This window comes from Urocitellus parryii, chromosome 5 (assembly GCF_045843805.1).
Source record: "Urocitellus parryii isolate mUroPar1 chromosome 5, mUroPar1.hap1, whole genome shotgun sequence".
In the NCBI taxonomy this organism is placed as follows: domain Eukaryota; kingdom Metazoa; phylum Chordata; class Mammalia; order Rodentia; family Sciuridae; genus Urocitellus; species Urocitellus parryii.
In genome coordinates, this window is record NC_135535.1 from 26,362,921 (window position 1) to 26,380,753 (window position 17,833).

The following is a 17,833-nucleotide window of genomic DNA, read 5'->3' on the forward strand; positions in this document are numbered from 1 at the left end:
TTGACTTTTCTAATGCCCACACCCTAGTATGTAACTATGCAGGCAACATTTAAAAGATGGCAAGTGAATAATATCTGCACTCCAGAAAAGATGATACCTTTGCAACAGTCTTGAGACTGTGTAGCAAAAACAAAGTGGCCACAAAAGTTTTGATTTTTATTTAGTGTTAGTCTACTCAATTTGTAAAAGACCGGGCCATAAGACAATTTTGGTAGCATTTGAACCAGGTTTTGGAAAAAGGGCATCAGTACGGCTGCTTAGCAATTCGAAACCATGCTTTCCATAATACAAAGGCGGATGAAGCCCTTAATTTCAGAGAAGGGGAAGTTACATTCTACCCCTTGCTGAGTACTTGGCTTATTTCACTTGATAAAAAGTTTTTATGGCAACCCCTGTTAATTACCACAAAAGTTATACGTTCTCTACAACTCAAAGGAAAAAGTGCAACTGGCAAAAGTCAGGTTTTTCTTTATTTAATACATTCTAATCAAATAGTAACAGCAGTAAATAAACACTTTGAAAAACAGGCAGGTATCCCCCTATATATGGAAGAAAATTAAGTCAAGGTATTCTACACAGTAGAAGGGAGACAACTGCTGATGTCCGTGGTTAGACAATTCAAGGACTGGGAAATTTCTAAAGCCATTTCCAAAAAAATCAATGGCAACAGTTTGGGGCACAGCTACTTCAAAGGGTAAAATGTCTATATCTACACTGGTTTTTATTAACAGAGATTGAGTTGCACCTGTAGAGCATGACATTCTTGTCTTTAGCCTTAAAGGAAAAGAGAAAGTCTTTTCCATTTGCACCAGTTTGAAATATTTCTGAAATAAGGCTCCCCTGAAATGGGTTACTACAGTACTCATTCACAGGAGAGTTCATACCTGTAGTAAAAAGACAAATACAGGATCTCATGGTCACTTTTTTTTTTTTTTGGTTGATTTGGTTAATTGCATAAAATGAGGGATAAATACTCACAAGCATGATGTGTTCGACAAAACTACGTACATCAGAATGCAACATATAAAATGTCCTTAAAGATACTGATCATCAGGCGTATAAACGCAAGGTTAAGCCTGCATCAGCTTGGTTCCTTTAGCTTCTTCAGTACTCCACTCCCTCTTTGTTACTGGGGCTTGGAGCTTGGAACTTGGAACTTGGACCTTGGACCTAAGGCAAAGGAACTTCAGAAAGACAAGGCATTCTGATAAAATGCTCCCTCAGCCTTTACTTGGGGCATTTTATTTCTTAGTTAAAAGGATCAACTGATCTTGGTCAGCCTTAGGAAAGGAAGCATCACTCAGGTGAAAAGATCTAGGGGAATTTTAAATACCTAGCTACCTCTTTACGCATTTAAATTAGGTTGACTTCAGCTGTTTTTAGAATTCTGTGCAGTTATCCAGTCGCTCAAGTTTTGGTGTCGTCTTACATAGCTGCATTTGGAGATACTCGATATGATGATGTTTAGAAAAACAGAAACACTTACACCTGGAATTTATATTCTTCCAAGTAATCTTTTAGTCTTGTTGGTAAAGGCAGTCCCCAGACGGTACCGGTACATTTGTTAATGGTGAGTCGACAGAGATGCTGAAGAGATGGTGCAGATGTATAGAGCGGTTTGGTCAGATAGAGGTGAACAGTGCCATTCCGGGGGGCTTCTGGGCCCGACCGCTTATCCTTGCACATCTGAACATAGTAGTCAATCAGATGAACCACACTGTCAAATTGCTTAAGCTTGGACTTGACACATATGATAGAATCCAATCTGAATTTCCCATCTTGGTACTCAATTCGCAGATTAGTTGGTCCAGCTGACGTTTTAACAGATATTGTTAGTAGGTAGTCTGAATGCGAACTATCTCTAATCAAGAAAGTTCCTTCTGGCGCCTCTTTTAATTTCTCTTTGGCTTCATTAACAGTCATACTTCCCCAGTACCATCCTGGGGTTTTTGTTCAAAAAGAAAAAGAAAAGAGGGTAAAATAGTTATTATAAGAATTTTTAGAATAGGGGACGTACTTGCCAGTAATTTTTCTAGCTCTAAAAAAAAAAAAAAAAAAAATACGTGTGAGTGGAAGTTTACCAGGGGCTACCACAAATACCTTTGGTAGGAATTTAATGAAAATGTGAGTCCGTTTTATTTTATGAACACAAACTGTGAGCCAGTGTTCTTTCTTTTCAAAATAACTTTCTGTAGTTCTCCTTTAAACTATGTTAAGATTTTCTTCTAATAAGCCAAAAAAACATTTGCAGTATGACTCACTGGCTGACAGAGCATGATGAGTTGATTACTGTTTCAATGAAACAAAGATTAGAAATAAATTAGATATTAGCTATAAAAGCCATATTTTTAAAAAGTGGAAAACCCAACTCCAGTAATTCCAATAGACTAAAATCAGAAGCAAGTTTTTTGAATGGTTGGTGCCACCCCTATACTCTCCCCCAAAGAACCTCCTAAATGGCTGTGCCCCTTGTTCAAAGCCCTCAAAAGCACTCCTATTTACTTATTTTAAAAGTACAGCTATCCTGCAATAGCTTTTGCTTGCTGCTCTGATTACAACTATCTCATCAGTCATTGAGAAATGGGAAGTCCCAATTGATAATACTTCAGGTTTATAATCTTCTCTAAACTCTTGTGGACTTTGCCCTGATTCAAATTCAGTCACAACCGTTGGTCTCCTCGGCATTCTCCATTTGATCTGCTTCGGCCATCTCCCCGGCCCATCCCGTTTTCAAAAATGACTCAAAGACATTTTGCATTTAAGAAGTTTGAACAAAGTGCTTCCCCCGCCCCCGTCAAAAAATATTATTATTATTTTTTAAACCAGGATACTTGTAATCGGCGGGTCTCTCCGGCCAAGGGAAAGCCCATGACCCGTAGGGAAAGACCGGAACACGAAGGGAGGGAATTTTTCCCTCTGTCCCCCGCCCCTGGCCTATTGCTATCCAAAACTTAAACTGTGCCTCAAACGTAAGATTTTAGGATCCAGATTTTAAAAGCCTGAATAACTTGCACATATTTTTTAAAAATGTCTTGTAGATGCTGGAGAAACGACAGTAAGCCACGCTGCACGGGACTGCCCTTAAAACAAGCCATTCCCTGGTGCGCCGCGCCTGGAGGCCAAGCTCCCGGGCAACTGCCCTCACCGCAGCTTGTCAGTCCCGAACTTGGTCGCCAAAATCCTGGGCTGCAGTGGCGGCCCCGCCCGGGAGCCAGCCGCAGCTGGGGCTGCAAGAGCGCAGCAACCACTCGCCTAGCACCCTGAGGAAAGGGAGGCACCGGGCGCTTTCTCTGGCCTGGGTTCGAGCCTGCGCGCCCACTCCTGAGCTGCTGCGGAAAATAGTGTAGGTTTCAGAGCTCGAAGAGGCTATTTCCAAGAAACCCTGCTCGCGCTCTGCCCTTCCCCAAGCCTTTAGGCGCTCCAGAACCAGTCTCCTTTCACATTTCCAAGGACCCGAAGCCACGAGGGCGGGCATCCCTCTCCGAGGTCCCCAATCCTGGAGCAGGGACTGGAAGCGAGAAACATGTTTCCAACCCATTCTTTGCTTCCCACCTCGTCCGCACTTCCCGGCAGCGCCTCCCGCCCGCGCAGCCCGCAGCAGCAAATTTGGGGAGGCGCCCCCTCCCGCCCTCGTAGTGGCCAGTCCGCTCCCTACCTGTTTGACCCAGCTCGCGCAGGGCCTTCGCCAGGCGTGCTGCCTCTGGGGCTGGTTCCTCGGCTGACCCATAGGTCCCCCACTGGCTCTGCGTCCCATCCGCGCCATTCCGGGAGGGCTCGAGGCACCGCAGGGTCATGGAAGAAGGGTCAGCACGGCAAAGACAGGTGGCCGCCTGAGCTGGAGTCACAGAGGGGCTCGCGTCCTTCCTGGAAGTCAGAGGGAACTCCAAAACGCGTCCCTGCGGGGTGTCCGAAATGGTGGCGGAGGGGGAGGGGTTGGGGAGCTGCTGGTTCTTTCTCCCCAAGTCCCAGAGGAGGGATGGTAAAATCTCCCGCAGACGCGGTCACCCACAGATCGCCTGTGAAGAGAAAGTGGGGCGGGAGTTGGGTCAGTCTGAACTGGACCCCAGTGGCTGGGGTGGGGGTGGGGAAACAGACGTGGAAAATCCCGGGGACTCCGCCGCCTCTAAGCTCCTGCACCGTTTAACCCCAAGCATCCAGTTACCGCCCTGGCCCAGCTCTGGAGAAAAGATGGATAGAGAGAGCAAGGATCCAAGACCGAGTTGGCTAAGGAAAAGGGGGGTGGGGAGACGGGATAAGGATGAACGAGGAGTCTTCCCGCCCAGGGCTGTTTGCTGAAATCACAAATTGGCAGTCTAAGAAAAGCAAAGAGTCACCTGCGGGACGACTGGGGACAGGCTCTTGTCAAGGACAAGTAGAAATTTTTAAAAAGGAAAGAGCAGGATCGTTCCCCAAAATGGCATTTCCATCTTACACCTCGCGCAGTCTGAGGGTCCCTGGGAGGAAGCACCCAGCAAAAGCTGGTTCCACGCCCTAAAGCGCCATGGGGCTCCCCGGGCCCGAGACGCCAACCGGGGGTGTGGAGGTGCACTAGCGGCCACATCCCCGCCTGGAGGCTGCCTCGCTCCCTTCCACCAGCTCCCCAGTAGGTGCTCGGGACAGGAGTGAGGGACAGCCCGTGGCGGTCGCTCCGGGACAGAGACGGCGGCGGCTGCTGCTGTAGCCGCCCCGAGCGCTGTCGAGGAATCGGCCGGAGCGCGCAGCCCGGGCAGGAGCTCCGAGCGCGGCAGCCACAGAGCCCGCAACAGCGAGCGCGGCGGGACTTGCTAACAACCAACGCCGAGCCCTTACCTCGGCCACGGCTGCCGCCGCCGCCTCCGCACCAGGCAGCCTCCCCAGCGGACATGGGGCGGGGGAGCCGGGAGGGGCCCGGGAGAGGAGGGGTGTCCGCCTGAGTTTCCCCTGTTGACGTTTAATTTGGGAACGAGATGCCTGGGGATGAGACCGACCCTAAGCTTTGCGGAGGCGGCTGGACTTCTCTGTGCAGAGGGCAGACAAAAATCCTAGGGATCATCACCTCGATCCCCGACCCCACTCCCCAGGCTTCGACACCCTCTGCCCCCGTGCAGCTACCGACTTTCCCTTCAGCAGCGACCAAGGAACGGGGAAGGAGAAAGGGAGGGAGGAAGGAGCAAGGGCGGAGGCAGGCTGGAGGGGAGGAGCGGGCGATCAGGTTATTAGGAGGATTAGACATTTGAATAGCAGTTTAGGGAGGGGAAAACAAAATAAAATAAAACTCTGGAGACTCCCCGACACCGGGAAGGTACCGGAGAGAGCAGGCAGTAGCCATCGGCTGCAGGAGCCGCTGCTCGAACTCTCTACGAGCGCCCTAAACTACGGAAGCCAACGCCGCCGGTCGCTCCCCGCGCACGCGGCCGCGCCCGGCCTCCCGCCCCAGCCACTCTCCGCGGGGCGGAGCTCCCCACACCGGTACCTGTTGCGAGCGCCCGTGCTTCGTACTCCGAGGATCCTGAGGCTGTGCGCCCCGGGCCCCGGCGCGTACTGTCCGCGGCCCGCGCAGCGCTGGTGGCTGCGGGCGAAGAGGCTCATGCTTCAAGAGAAACTCAAGGCCCACGAGCCGCGGCAGCGGCGAGACTTGGCAAGAGTTAAACGTCTGTCCCCAGAGCAGTGTGTGCGCGCGACTTCCCAGTCCGACGCGCCTCCCTACCTCCCCCCCTCCCTCCCCCTTCCGCGCTCCGCTCGAGCCCCGCCCGGCGGCTGCGGAGGCCGCTTTCCAGGAACTTTCCAGGAATCCGGCTCACGTGACCACAGCCCCCGCTACCGCTTTAAAGAGGCTCGGCGCTAATGCGCAGCCTTCACGAGAGAATCGCTGAGAGCGCGCCGGTGGGGACAGCGGCGGTACGGATGCCTGAGACTCCGCCCTCCAGTGACCCCACACCTCGGGGTCCTTGGGGGGCAAGCGGGAGAAGTTCCCGGCCATCGCCAACCCAGTTTTGGCGGCCGGAGCATGCCCCCACCCGCGTCAGCTAGGCACCCTGATCCAGCGAATAGTAGTCGTTCTCGCCCCTCTGCGGGGAGGGGGTTCCTCTTTTCCACCCCCTTGGCACCTCCTCGACTTTACCCTCCAAGCCGCGCTTTGTTGGGGGGGGCACGCGGCGGGGGGGGGCGGGGAGCTGGAGAGGATGGGTGGGTTCCTCGGAAACTGGCCACTCGCCCTCTACGACATATTGATTAGGTGGGGGCAGGCTACAGCCCACCCCTGGGGACCGAAGGGATCTAGCTGGAGGCAGCCCCCCAACCCCACACCCCAAGTCCTAGAAGGCTGCCAACAGGCAGAGTAAGGCGCCTCCTTAAGGCGCGCGGGCTGCTCTCAGTCCCCACCCACTGGCTCTTAGGCTCGCAGTCTCCCGCACCAACCCTACAGGGCTCCTCCCTTCCTCCTCGGCTCTTCTCCGTCGCCTCTTTCCGGAGGCCCCCTGGCCCTCCCGGCTCACCTGCCCTGGCTGCTGAAGAGGCTCCCTTACCTGCGCTCAGGGAAAGTGCCGGGTGACGGGCCTTCTGTGCCCAACTATTGATGGTTGCTGTGATTTTTTGAAAGGCGGGTGCCCGGGGACGAGAATTTAGGAAGTATCCCGGCACTACCTCCCCACTCGGGACCCTTACTTCCCATCCTGTTGGAGACCACCTGGCCTTAATGGAACTCATTTCCCTGACTGCACCCCCACCTCCGAAATATGACCTACTTCTTAAAAACCATTAACACTCACGGCAAAAAACGGATCCAAATTTTCGATAACCATTTTTTCTTTGAAATACTATTCTATTGCATCACTGCTCAAAAGCTTGAAAGGTCAATGGCCATTTTTAGTTGAAGCGGTGGCTATGGGGAAGTTGGGCGAGGAAGGCAGAGATGGTGTGGGGGAGGCGCAGCTTGCAAACCTTGCCGGGTGCCCCCCCTGCCGGCTCTGAGAGGAAGAGTGAACCAGCTCCCAGCCTTTGGATAGGGAGTCAGGGACCAATGTTTTTCTCAATAATTTTTCTGCGTTTTAGAAAACTCTATGCACATGATATGCACGTGAATTCTGGGAGAGGGGCATTTTTTAGCTAACCAACGGGTTTGTAAACAATGGGGTGGTATGCATGGAGCCATGTTTTGTTTTTAAGATTTGGTGGAGAAGGTGAAGTTAATTGAGCCCTACTTAAAACCCTCTACGAAGTAGGTGAATAATCCTACACAAATCATTTTCCCTCTCTGTACCAAAATAAACTTTCAGAATCACTGCATCTACTAGGATTCACCTAATTCTAAAGTATTTTAGATGATTTCTCCTTCCTTGGTACAGGATCCCCAAGGAAGAATGTGCTTACATATTTGTAGTGTTAAGTTAAAAGCTAGTCCAAAATTTTTTACAAAGATAAAACATTTAATTCCATTTAATTGTCATTTGTAATGAATCTTCCAGCTGTGGGAACAGCAAGTTTTGTAGCAAAATGGGATTTTTAAAAATTTTTGCTTCTAAAATGTTTCTCAGCAATGCCCAGCATTTTATCGGCCTTTCCAGACCTCTAGAAATACATATGGGAGCCGCGTAGGAAAATGTTTATGGGATCATGCAAGTGAAAAAAAGTAGAACATGAAATTATACCTTTGTATGATTACAACTCTATGCAATTGTGTACACATGTGGGCAAAACCGAAGGGAATGTGGAGAAATGAAAGCAGCTGTTTTTAGGGTGGCAGGGTCTGGATGAATTTTTACATTTGACTTTCTTTAATATGCTTACAGTTTTGTTTGTTTGGGGTACCAGGGATTGAACTCAGGGGCACCTAATCACTGAGCCACATCCCCAGCCGTATTTTGTATTTTATTTAGAGACAGGGTCTCATCACTGAGTTGCTTAGTGCCTCACTTTTGCTGAGGCTGGCTTTGAACTCAAAATCCTCTTGCTTCAGCCTCCTGAGCCACAGGGATTGCAGGTGTGAGCCACCACACCTGACTGCTTCCATTATTTTTGATAGTCATCCTTTTTCCAAAATCCTATGTGAGACAATATCTTCAGTTACTCTAATGGAGTGGAGTGGAATGGAGTTTGTGGGACTTAGAACTCATCTCAAAGGACCCCTCTCTTTTTTTTAGTTATAGATGGACACAATTCCTTTATTTTATTTATTTATTTTTTACGTGGCGCTGAGGATCAAATCCAGTGCCTCACACATACTAGGTGACTGCTCTACCACTGAGCCACAACCCCAGCCCTTCAAAGGACCTTTCTCTTGAGCCTCAAGTTTGCCCTTCAGTATCACCTTTCAGATGTCTAATAGGCATCTCTAATTTCATAGAGGTCCTTTTCCGACATTTTCTTACATCTCTAATTTCAAAGTTGAGACCTCATGACTCCCTCAAAAAAGTAAATAAATAAATAAAAACAAAGACAAGCCATTCTTCCTACACTTTTCCCATTTCTGAAAACATCAGTTTCACTCTTCAGTTGTTCAGGTCAAAAGCCTTAGAGTCATCATTGACTACTCTTTCTCACACATCCCACATCCCACCCACTGGCCAATCCTTCCACTCTTATTTCACAATAAACCCAGAACTGAAGTGCTTGCCACGTGTCCACAGCATACCAGTTCAAGGCACCCATTAACCTCTGCTCAGGTAACTGCAACAGTCTCTTGAAAAGCCTCCCTATCCCTCCAAAGTCTCTTTCTAACAGAGTAGTTACAGTGAGTCTGTTTAAACTAGGTCATTTCACATCCCTTTCCTGCTCCAACCCAAATAGCTGCATCACATCTGAAGGGGACCAGGGAAGCCAATAAGCATTGTATAGCTTCTTGTCACTGTGATAAAATGCCTGAGATAAACAACCGGTTAAGAGGAAAGATAGATTTTGACTCACAATTTGAGAGGTTTCAGCCTATGATCACTTTGAGACTGTGACAAGGCAGGACCACATGACAAAGCAAAGCTGCTCACCTCACAGTGATTCCATTTGGTCTTAGATTTTCAGGAACATATCTTTCCTGTTGGGTGGGGCGTGTCCACAGTTGCAGAAATAGGCTGCCACTCTACATGAGGAGGAAAGGAAGGGCAGTTGTCACAAAGCTGAAGAGTGTTTTCCATTGCCTGCATTAAAGACTAGCCAAGGCTTGAAACCCTCCTTGGTGTGCCAAACCAGAACCAGACACATTTGGTTTTGCCATGTCAGATGGATACTGGAATTGGCAAGGGCTCCATACTGAACTCCTGCTGAGTTTCACAGAAGGTATTTTGTTTTGGAGGGAGTGAACAGCATGAGGTGAGGGTGCAACAGCATGATCTCTGACAACTATATCTGATGCACTTGTGAACAGAAGATAATACTTTTAAGCATCCACCACCCCTTCCTCTTAGAATTTGCCATCTCCCTACCATTACCACACACATAGAACCCTGACGACTACCTGTGATTCTGAAACCCATTCTTCTGGCATGCATGTGACCTAGGCTAGCTCATAGGAATGCTTTGTGCCCTCAGATATGAGACTTTATTCAGTATCACAAACCTGCATGGGCAACTGACTTTCTTTTTCAGGATCTTATGTAAATGCTGCAAGAGAAGTAGTTTTATCCCTCTGAAAAGACAAGCAGTAATAGCCATGTAAGTCAACTTTTTACCATTTGGTGGGAACCTGTCAGAGAATGAAGGCAACAGAAAACAAAGCAGAGGCATGAGTGATGGGGAAAGATTCCCGTGCACTTGAATCCAGTGTGACTGATGCTGTACTCCCCTTGAACTTCATACAGGAGCCAATGAATTTATTTTTTCCTGACCTGGTTTGATTTGGGTTTCTATAACTTGTAACCTAAGGCCTTCTCACGGGTACAGTGGATTGGTATGGAAGTATTTAGGGCAAGTATTGGAATGCTGAAGTGAAAGAGGAAAAAAAGAGCTTCCTTCTACTTTAACAAACCTCCTACTTTTCACCTCGGCTTCTCAGTGCCAGCTCCTTTTTACATTTTCCTACGTGTTCCCTCTCCATAATGGAGGACATTTACTAGTGGGCAAAAGAAGAGTGAGAAGAGCAGATACCATTAGCTTTAGTGCTCTGAGTCAGGAATGAGGATAAGGAAAAGCAAGGCAGATGGCTTTCCCCCAGACTTCTGGAACCTGAAAACATGGTAGATGGTACGCCCATGGTCTTTCCACTAATGGAAGTGGAAGGAAGTCATGTTCTAGTACAGTGGTTATCCATGCTATAGAAGTCACAGATTTCTCAAAAATTCTGGTAAAATCTAGAGACCCCATTTTTCCTTTCTCTTAACCATAAGACCTGTCCCATTCCCTCTGGGCAGTAGTAGTAGTAGCTGTCCCATTTAGAAGGCACATGCCCTACCCTTTTCCCCAGTCCTCCCCATGGCCTCCCAACACTGAGCATGACTTGCTATTTGTCACCCTTGCATTCTTTTTCTTATGATTGAAAAATATTTCTCTGGATCCAAGTATCTACCAGAAGTGGGCAAATGAAAGATAGACCCCAAAGTCTATAAGAGAGTATTTCTCTACCGAAGTGAAGAATATTCCTCTGTGTTTAGTAGGCTGGGTTCTCACACCTGACTTATTTTATTCTTCTATTTTCCTAACTGGGCTTATATATATTTATGTGCCTAAAATTTTTTTCTGCAGAAAAAAAAATGTTCAAGAGGCATAGATTTGGGGGTTAATTGACAATCTGAAGCTGACTGGATCCCCAGAGGCCTATTGAAATCAGGTGGCAACCCTCATTTAAGTGAGTGGATGGTCTTCAGTAAAATCCTCTTGCAAGATGAAGTCTGCCTTCAGAGTCCTATGGGACGTATTGGAATTAGGCTGTGCAATCAGAGGATTCTCAATTATAAGGCTCTGGTATAGGAAAGGACACTTTTGCACCAGAGCAAGATGGTTTTCTTCTTTCTCCTCCCCCATAGTGCTCTAACCGTCTGGTCTTCTTGTTTCTTAATACACCCAGCCTGCCTGGAGGCCTGTGTCCTTGCTCTGTCTGGAATGCTCTTTCCCCAATATTCTTCTGGTGTTGCTCCCCAACTTCACTCAGGTCCTGCTCAGAGAGGTTTTTCCTCCCCCACTTTATATAAAATGGCAGCTCTTGTCAGTGACTGTTTCTTTCCTCTGCTTTTCTTTTCATTCTAACACTTGATTTTAGTTTTTGCAGTGCTGGGGATTGAATCCAGAGGCTTCTGCATGCTGTGTGAGTGCTTTGCCCTGAGCTACATCCCCAGCCTCTGATCATTGTAATACTTTCTACTACCTGACATTATTAGCTATTCATTTGATATTGGTTGATTGTCTTTAACCAGAATATAAGCAAGGTTTATGTTTGTTGTATTCATTATCTCCCCAGTGTAGGCACCCCATATAAAATTATTAGGAATGAGTGAATCTAATGCGACCTCAAATAAGCAAACTGGAAAATGTTCACCACCTTCTTTTTGGCTTGAACTTTAACTTTTTCATCTTCAAATGCTTAGATGTGCTTCTCAGCTTACTCTTTGGCTTACGCTCCGCACTCCAATCTACTACTAAGAGGAACTTGTCTTTCTTGGAGTTTCTCCTTAAACTCCATGAGTCTGACCCCATAACAACAGTACTTAGTGAAGGTCATGTGAGAGATTCATCATTTGGTGAGTCCTTACAATGTTCCAGGTCTTATGGACAAGTATAGCTCAGCCCTCTTCTTAAGGAGGTCTGGGTCTAATGAGAGAGAAATACACCATCATTGGATAATTCTAACAAAGGGTGAACAATCACGGGAAACGCACAGAGTGGTTTTACAGGCAGCTGGGAAGCATTACCATGACCACCTTGGAAAGTCTGAGCAGGCTTGACAGAGGAGGGACCATGACAGAGCCCCTTAACCTCTCTAGATTTTTGTTTCCTTGCTAGTATAGTGAAGAATTTGGACTGATGAGCCAGTAAGTTTTCTTTCCCCTTTGAATTGCTTCCAAGCTCTGTTCCATGACCTCCAAAAGAGCAGTTGATGGTGTTATTAGACCTAAGCCTAGGAAGTTTCTAGATATATTTGACTTTCCAGAGAAGTTCACAAAGGTCAAGGCCTGCTGTGATGACGTGGTAAGCGGAACAGGGAGAAGAAATACCTATTAGTAAACAACCAACAGCACTCCTGGCTTAGTCATGGAATTCTGAGAAGCAAGAGCACGCAGTGAACCAATCAGTAGATTGGCAATCATGGGTGAAACCAACTTTAACCAAACCAGTCAAAGCCACACAAGGCAGACCCTACAAACAGCAGCTACCTCCGCAGACCGGAGGAGAACCTCCATACACCGTCCACACAGGGAAATCGAGCTGATCACACATACAGTCCTTTTCTGCCACCCCAGCATGTTAAAATTATTCTCTTGCCCCACCATATAGAAACGTGATATAATAATATCTGTTTGCCTTTAATGAGTTTAATCTCTCTTCACCAATACATTTTAACTTGTAGCTGATTTTGTCTTATAACAAGCTTTGATGATAACAGAAAAAGTTCATACTTTACATGTAACAGGAATTAAGACAAAGTACATTAAAATAGATTGTTCTGTATTTGTAAAGAAATTGTTCTTAGGAAAATGGTATAGGTTTAATATGAACAAAGGTAACATTCTATGTGGAAAAAAATGCTTGGAGGGTAAGTTGATTTTAAAATAGATCACTCACATCATTTTGAGTGCTATTCCAATAAATAAGACTAAAACATTCTCAAAGATCATTTACAGTATTTAAACAGAGGCCAAGAAGAAAGAATTGAGGGAGAAAGTTAGGTCCTTTATGTTTTGTTTTAAAATACTACTAATCAAGACATTTTTACAGTTCAGTGTAGGCCAAAACTTCTAAAATAAACACTAAAGATTTCTTTTAAAATACATACTTTAAAAATCGAGTTAGAAATAACTCTTTGAACATCATGATAGTAAGCCCTGCAATTTTTCCTTTGGCTTTTCCAATACTTGCTGGGAGAATTTTTTATTGCAAATTCTCTTAAACCAGTTATCTCCCCCACAACACCACCCCCTGACTTCCATTTTTAAAACCCATACTTAAAAGAGGCAAATTTGTCTTTCTCAACATAATAGTTCTAGTTCAAAGTATATGATGCCTTCTACTCTCCCACAACCACCAACTTCTCCCCTCAATGCTCACTGTTAACTACATTAATTGTATTGTGATCTGTTGGTTTCAGCTATTAACGGACAAAAAGAAAAAAATGGCATGAGATGAAATGATTAAATAAGTAGATGATCACTGACTGTAACAATTGGTAAATCAGAAAATAGTTATATGCCAACATCTCACACAAAGACTACACAAAATAGTGAAACATACACTACAAAGCTTACTTAAGAAGAAAGAGATAATTTGTTTAGTTCTACTTCATTAAATACATTACATTTAAATGGTTCTGAAGGCTTCATGGCTGAATTCTATCTAACACTTAAGAAACAACGCCCACTCAACATAAACTTTAAAAAGTAAAAAACAGAGGTCGGAACATTTAACAAGTCCTATTAGGAGACCAGCATTATCTAGATGCAAAAGGCAGACAATACATAAAGGAAAACTATAGACCAATATCTCTTGTAAACATAGTTACAAAATAGTAGCAAACTGAATCCAAGAATATATGAACAGGATAATATATTATGACCTATTTGGGCATATTCCAGAAAGGAAGGATTGATTCAGCATTCAAAGCCAATCATTAAAACTCATGATCTCAACAGGCTAAAATAGTAACAGCATAAATTACCTGAATAATGCAAGCAAAAGCATTTATAAAATTCAACATCTAGAATCATAAAAAAAATTCAGGGACTGGAGGTGTAGGTCAGTGATAGTATCCATGCTTAGCATGTGGGAGACTCTAGTTTCAAACCCCAGTGCTGAAAAAGAAAAAAAAAAATTCAACAAACTAGAAATAGAAGGAAATAGAAGAAAATGTCTTCAATCTGATAAATCTTATCTGCAAAAATAATACCTAATGTTAACACCATTTTTTTTTTTTTTGGTACTGGGGATTGAACCCACGGGTGTTTAACAACTGAGCAACATCCTCAGCCTATATATATGTTTTTTTAATTTAGAGACAGGGTCTCACTGAGTTGCTTAGGACCTTGCTGAGTTGCTGAGGCTATATTTGAACTCTTGATCTTCCTGCCTCAGCCTCCTAAGCCACTGGGATTTCAGGTGTGCACCACTGTGCCCAATCGCTAATACCATTCTTAATGGGAAAATAGTGAATGCTTTCGCCTTAATTTGTAACTAAGCAAGAATGTCTAATTTTCCACTTCTTTTCACTATTGTATCAGAGATCCTAGCCAATACAATAAGGCGAGGAAAAAAAATTAAGTACATAATTTAGAAAGGAAGAAGTACTTAAATGCTGATAGCATAATCATTTACACAGAAAATTCTAAGGAATAAACTATTTAAAATATGTAATTTTAACCAAGTACAGTGGCACATGCCTGTAATCCCAGTGGCTTGGGAAGCTGAAGCAGGAGGATCAAGAGTTCAAAGCCAACCTCAGCAAATTAGCAAGGCTCTAAGCAACTCAGTGAGACCGTATTTCTAAATAAAATATAAAAAGTGTCTGGGGATATGGTTAAGTGCCTCTGAGTTCAATCTCTGGCACTCCCCCTCCCCCCAAAAAAGTGATTTTTGCTATATTTTAATTTTTACTTTGGCTTTTCCAATACTTGCTGGAAAAGATGGTAGGCCAATATAATAAATAAGTTGTTTTTTATTTACTTGCAATAAACACTTAGAAATTGAAAATGTTCAAAATGCAATTTACAATAGATTTTAAAACATAAAAGACTTAGTGGTAAATTTAATCAAATATGTGTAAGGCTTGTAGATTATAAAATTTTTCAAAATACTGAGAGAAAATCAAGAAAGAACTAAACAAAGGAAGACATAGATCATGCTCATGAATGGAAAGAGTCAATACTGTTAAAGTGTCAGTTCTCCCCAAATTGATTTATAGATTCAACACAACCCTAAATAAAACTCAAACAGCCTTTATTTTGGTAGAATTTTACAAATTGATATTAAGATTTATATGAAATGCAAAGAATCTAGAAATCATGTTGAAAACAATAACAGAATTAGAGAAAGCATGCTATCTAATTTCAGTATTTATTCTAAAACTACAATAATCAAAACAATGCAATATTTATGTGAATATATTCATATTTTTTTTATATTTCAATATTTATGGAACAAAAGATCTGACTAGAGAGTCCAGAAATAGACCCACCAATATAGAGTCAACCAAATTTTCAACAAAAGTGCCTAGTAGTTCAAGAGAGAAAGGATAGCTTTTCAACAAATGATTCTATAGCAACTGGACAGCTATATACCAGATCTTTACCTCATACCATATACAAAAATTAACTTGAAATGGATTATAGATCTAAACGTTAGAGACAAAACTATAAAACTTTTGAAAAAACATAGGAGAAAATCTGGTTACCTTGAGTTAGGCAAAGTGTTCATAGATTTAGATCTAGATCTAGATCTAGTTTGTGTCCTTAGAAAATTCTATATCTGATAAAAACTTGTATCTAGAACACATAAAGAACTTTACAGCTCAATAATAAGAATATTAAAAATAATTTTTAAAAGGCCCTCCAAGCCAGCTCCACCACCTCCATATCTTCCAGGGCCAGTGGGAGCACCCTGCAGTGCCCCATGGAGTAGCTCAACTGGAGGCCCCTATGCAGAGGATCAAAGTCTCTGAGGTGGCTGAAGGGCTTCAACAGTACTGCATGCAGGATGGCACAAGGATGCTCTGCTGACCTGTGTGCCAGCTGGAAGCAAGCCCTTCTGGGAGCCCAGACCCTGCGCTTTACTCTGATGACTGTAGGAAAAAAGTTCATTGAGGAATGCCTTCAAGCCCAAAGGGATGAATGACGCCAAGTCTCAGGAGAACACTTTTCTCTATCCAAATGACTTTGATAATTCAGACCTTTCCTGTGACCTGCTCCTACAGCCACAATCCTACAGAAACAAACGATTTTCTAGTCAAAGGATCCAACTGAAGGAGTAGAGTTTTAAGTAATAATAGCCTGGTTCTTTTTGTAAAGTGCATTATAAATAAAATTTTTACCATCAAATATGCCAAAATATACCACTTTAATAAGTGAATTTACTGGTGTTGCTATCATGTATGGAATATCATGTATGGAATATCATGTATGTTTTATTTACTGAATGCTTACATTTTGGGAAGAAAAACACTTTGTTTAGTAAAAAAAAAATGAATTTTTGTAATTTGTTATTCCTAAGTTTTTACACTACAATAAAATGCATTCTTTTTCATTAATTTATAATTACTAAATGAATAAAATAAAGTATAGAATTGGAGGGAATAATAGGCTTCACTAATTAAATGATGTTTGATTTTTACAAATGAGAAAATTATTTTATTTTTAACACTAAACATGGGAGATAATTTTGAACAAACTTCTTTGCAAAAATTAATGTTGCATTGTACATTAGTTTGCCCCATCTTGTTTATGAGGCAGATTCGGTCTTTTTTTTTTTTAAGTTTCTTTATGTTATAGTTGTGGTTGTACTTTTAGAAAAGATACATTATTTCATGTCTTTAATAAATGTTTAAAATATGACCTACATACAGAATATTGCAAATGGTTAAATACAAAGTTAAAAAAAAATTTTACAACCAAAAAGAACTCTTCATGTCACAAGTGTTTTACTTTGATGATGTGTCTTTGATTCAATTTGGAACACTTTTAGAAATAGTACTACATCCAAACCATTGTATAACAGCAATAAAAAGACAGCAAACCACTGATACACGTAACGATATGAATTATTCTCAAAAGCAACATATTAAGTATTAGAAACCAGATGTGTAAATGTCTATCTACTAGATGATTCCATTTATATGACATTCTAGAAAACAGATCAAATGGGGAATAGGGGAGTGAGGACATGGACTGCAAAGGAGACAAGGGGCACATGTGGTTGATGGAAATGTTCTGTATCTTAAGGTGGCAGTTATGTGACTGTAGACAACCAACAAAAATTCATTGATCTATATACTGGACAGGGATACATTTATTTTATGTAAATTATTCCCTAATAAACCTGATTATTTAAAAAATCAAAATTGGAAGAGAACTACCTTGGGGAAGGATAAAGAAGATAAGGAGCCAGGTGTGGTGGCTACTGTAATCAGAGCAGCTTCAGGGGGTTGAGGCAGGAATCACAAGTTCAAAGCCAGCTTCAGCAACCTAGTGAGGCCCTAAGCAATTTAGAGAGCTCATGTCTCAAAATAAAATTTAAAAGGTCTGGGGTTGTTTAGTGGTAAGGCACCCCTGGGTTCAATCCTGGGTTCAAAAAAAAAAAAGAAAAGAAAAAGAAAAAGGAGAAGAAAGATCTAGACATACCTTCTAATCTTGATTCAGGCTTTCAAGAAAGAACAGTTGGGCTTTAATGAAATTACAGATAGGAAGGGATATTGACATATCTTTTAAAGATAGCTCTCTCGCAGTTTTCCCAAGGAGTTGAAGGCATTTCATACACATTCATTTTCAGTTTGCAACTGATCTATAGAGTGGGCAGAAAGGCAGGTTGAGCAGGATGCCATAGGAACCCAAGAGCTTTGCCCCAGGGAGAGACATGATGGGATGGGACTTACATGTTGAAAAGATCACCGTGGCAGTCACCAAGTGGAAAGTGAAGTTGATCAGGGCAAAAAGAACTGGATGTACATGCTTGTTGAAATTATCTCATGACAGATGCCGAAGGATAGTGTGTATGTGTGTGAGGGTGTAGTTGG

At 43.5% G+C, this 17,833-nt stretch overlaps 1 protein-coding gene and 1 pseudogene across 2 annotated transcripts; one reads left to right on the forward strand and one right to left on the reverse strand.

Moving 5' to 3' along the window:
* Positions 1-470: 470 nt before the first annotated feature.
* Positions 471-6,531, reverse strand: Socs2 (suppressor of cytokine signaling 2). Of its 2 annotated transcripts, none has more exons than XM_026397594.2 (3): positions 6,504-6,531; positions 3,656-4,016; positions 471-1,940 (listed from the first exon to the last, which is right to left on the reverse strand). In XM_026397594.2, the coding sequence occupies exons 2-3, from the start codon at positions 3,792-3,794 to the stop codon at positions 1,483-1,485; spliced, it is 597 nt and encodes a 198-aa protein (XP_026253379.1). In that variant the 5' UTR covers positions 3,795-4,016; positions 6,504-6,531; the 3' UTR covers positions 471-1,482. The 2 variants fall into 2 exon arrangements, with proteins under 2 accessions (XP_026253379.1, XP_026253377.1); XM_026397592.2 differs by lacking the exon at positions 6,504-6,531 and adding an exon at positions 5,453-5,641.
* LOC113189535 (guanine nucleotide-binding protein G(I)/G(S)/G(O) subunit gamma-10 pseudogene) lies at positions 5,824-15,883 on the forward strand (annotated as a pseudogene).
* Positions 15,884-17,833: the final 1,950 nt, after the last annotated feature.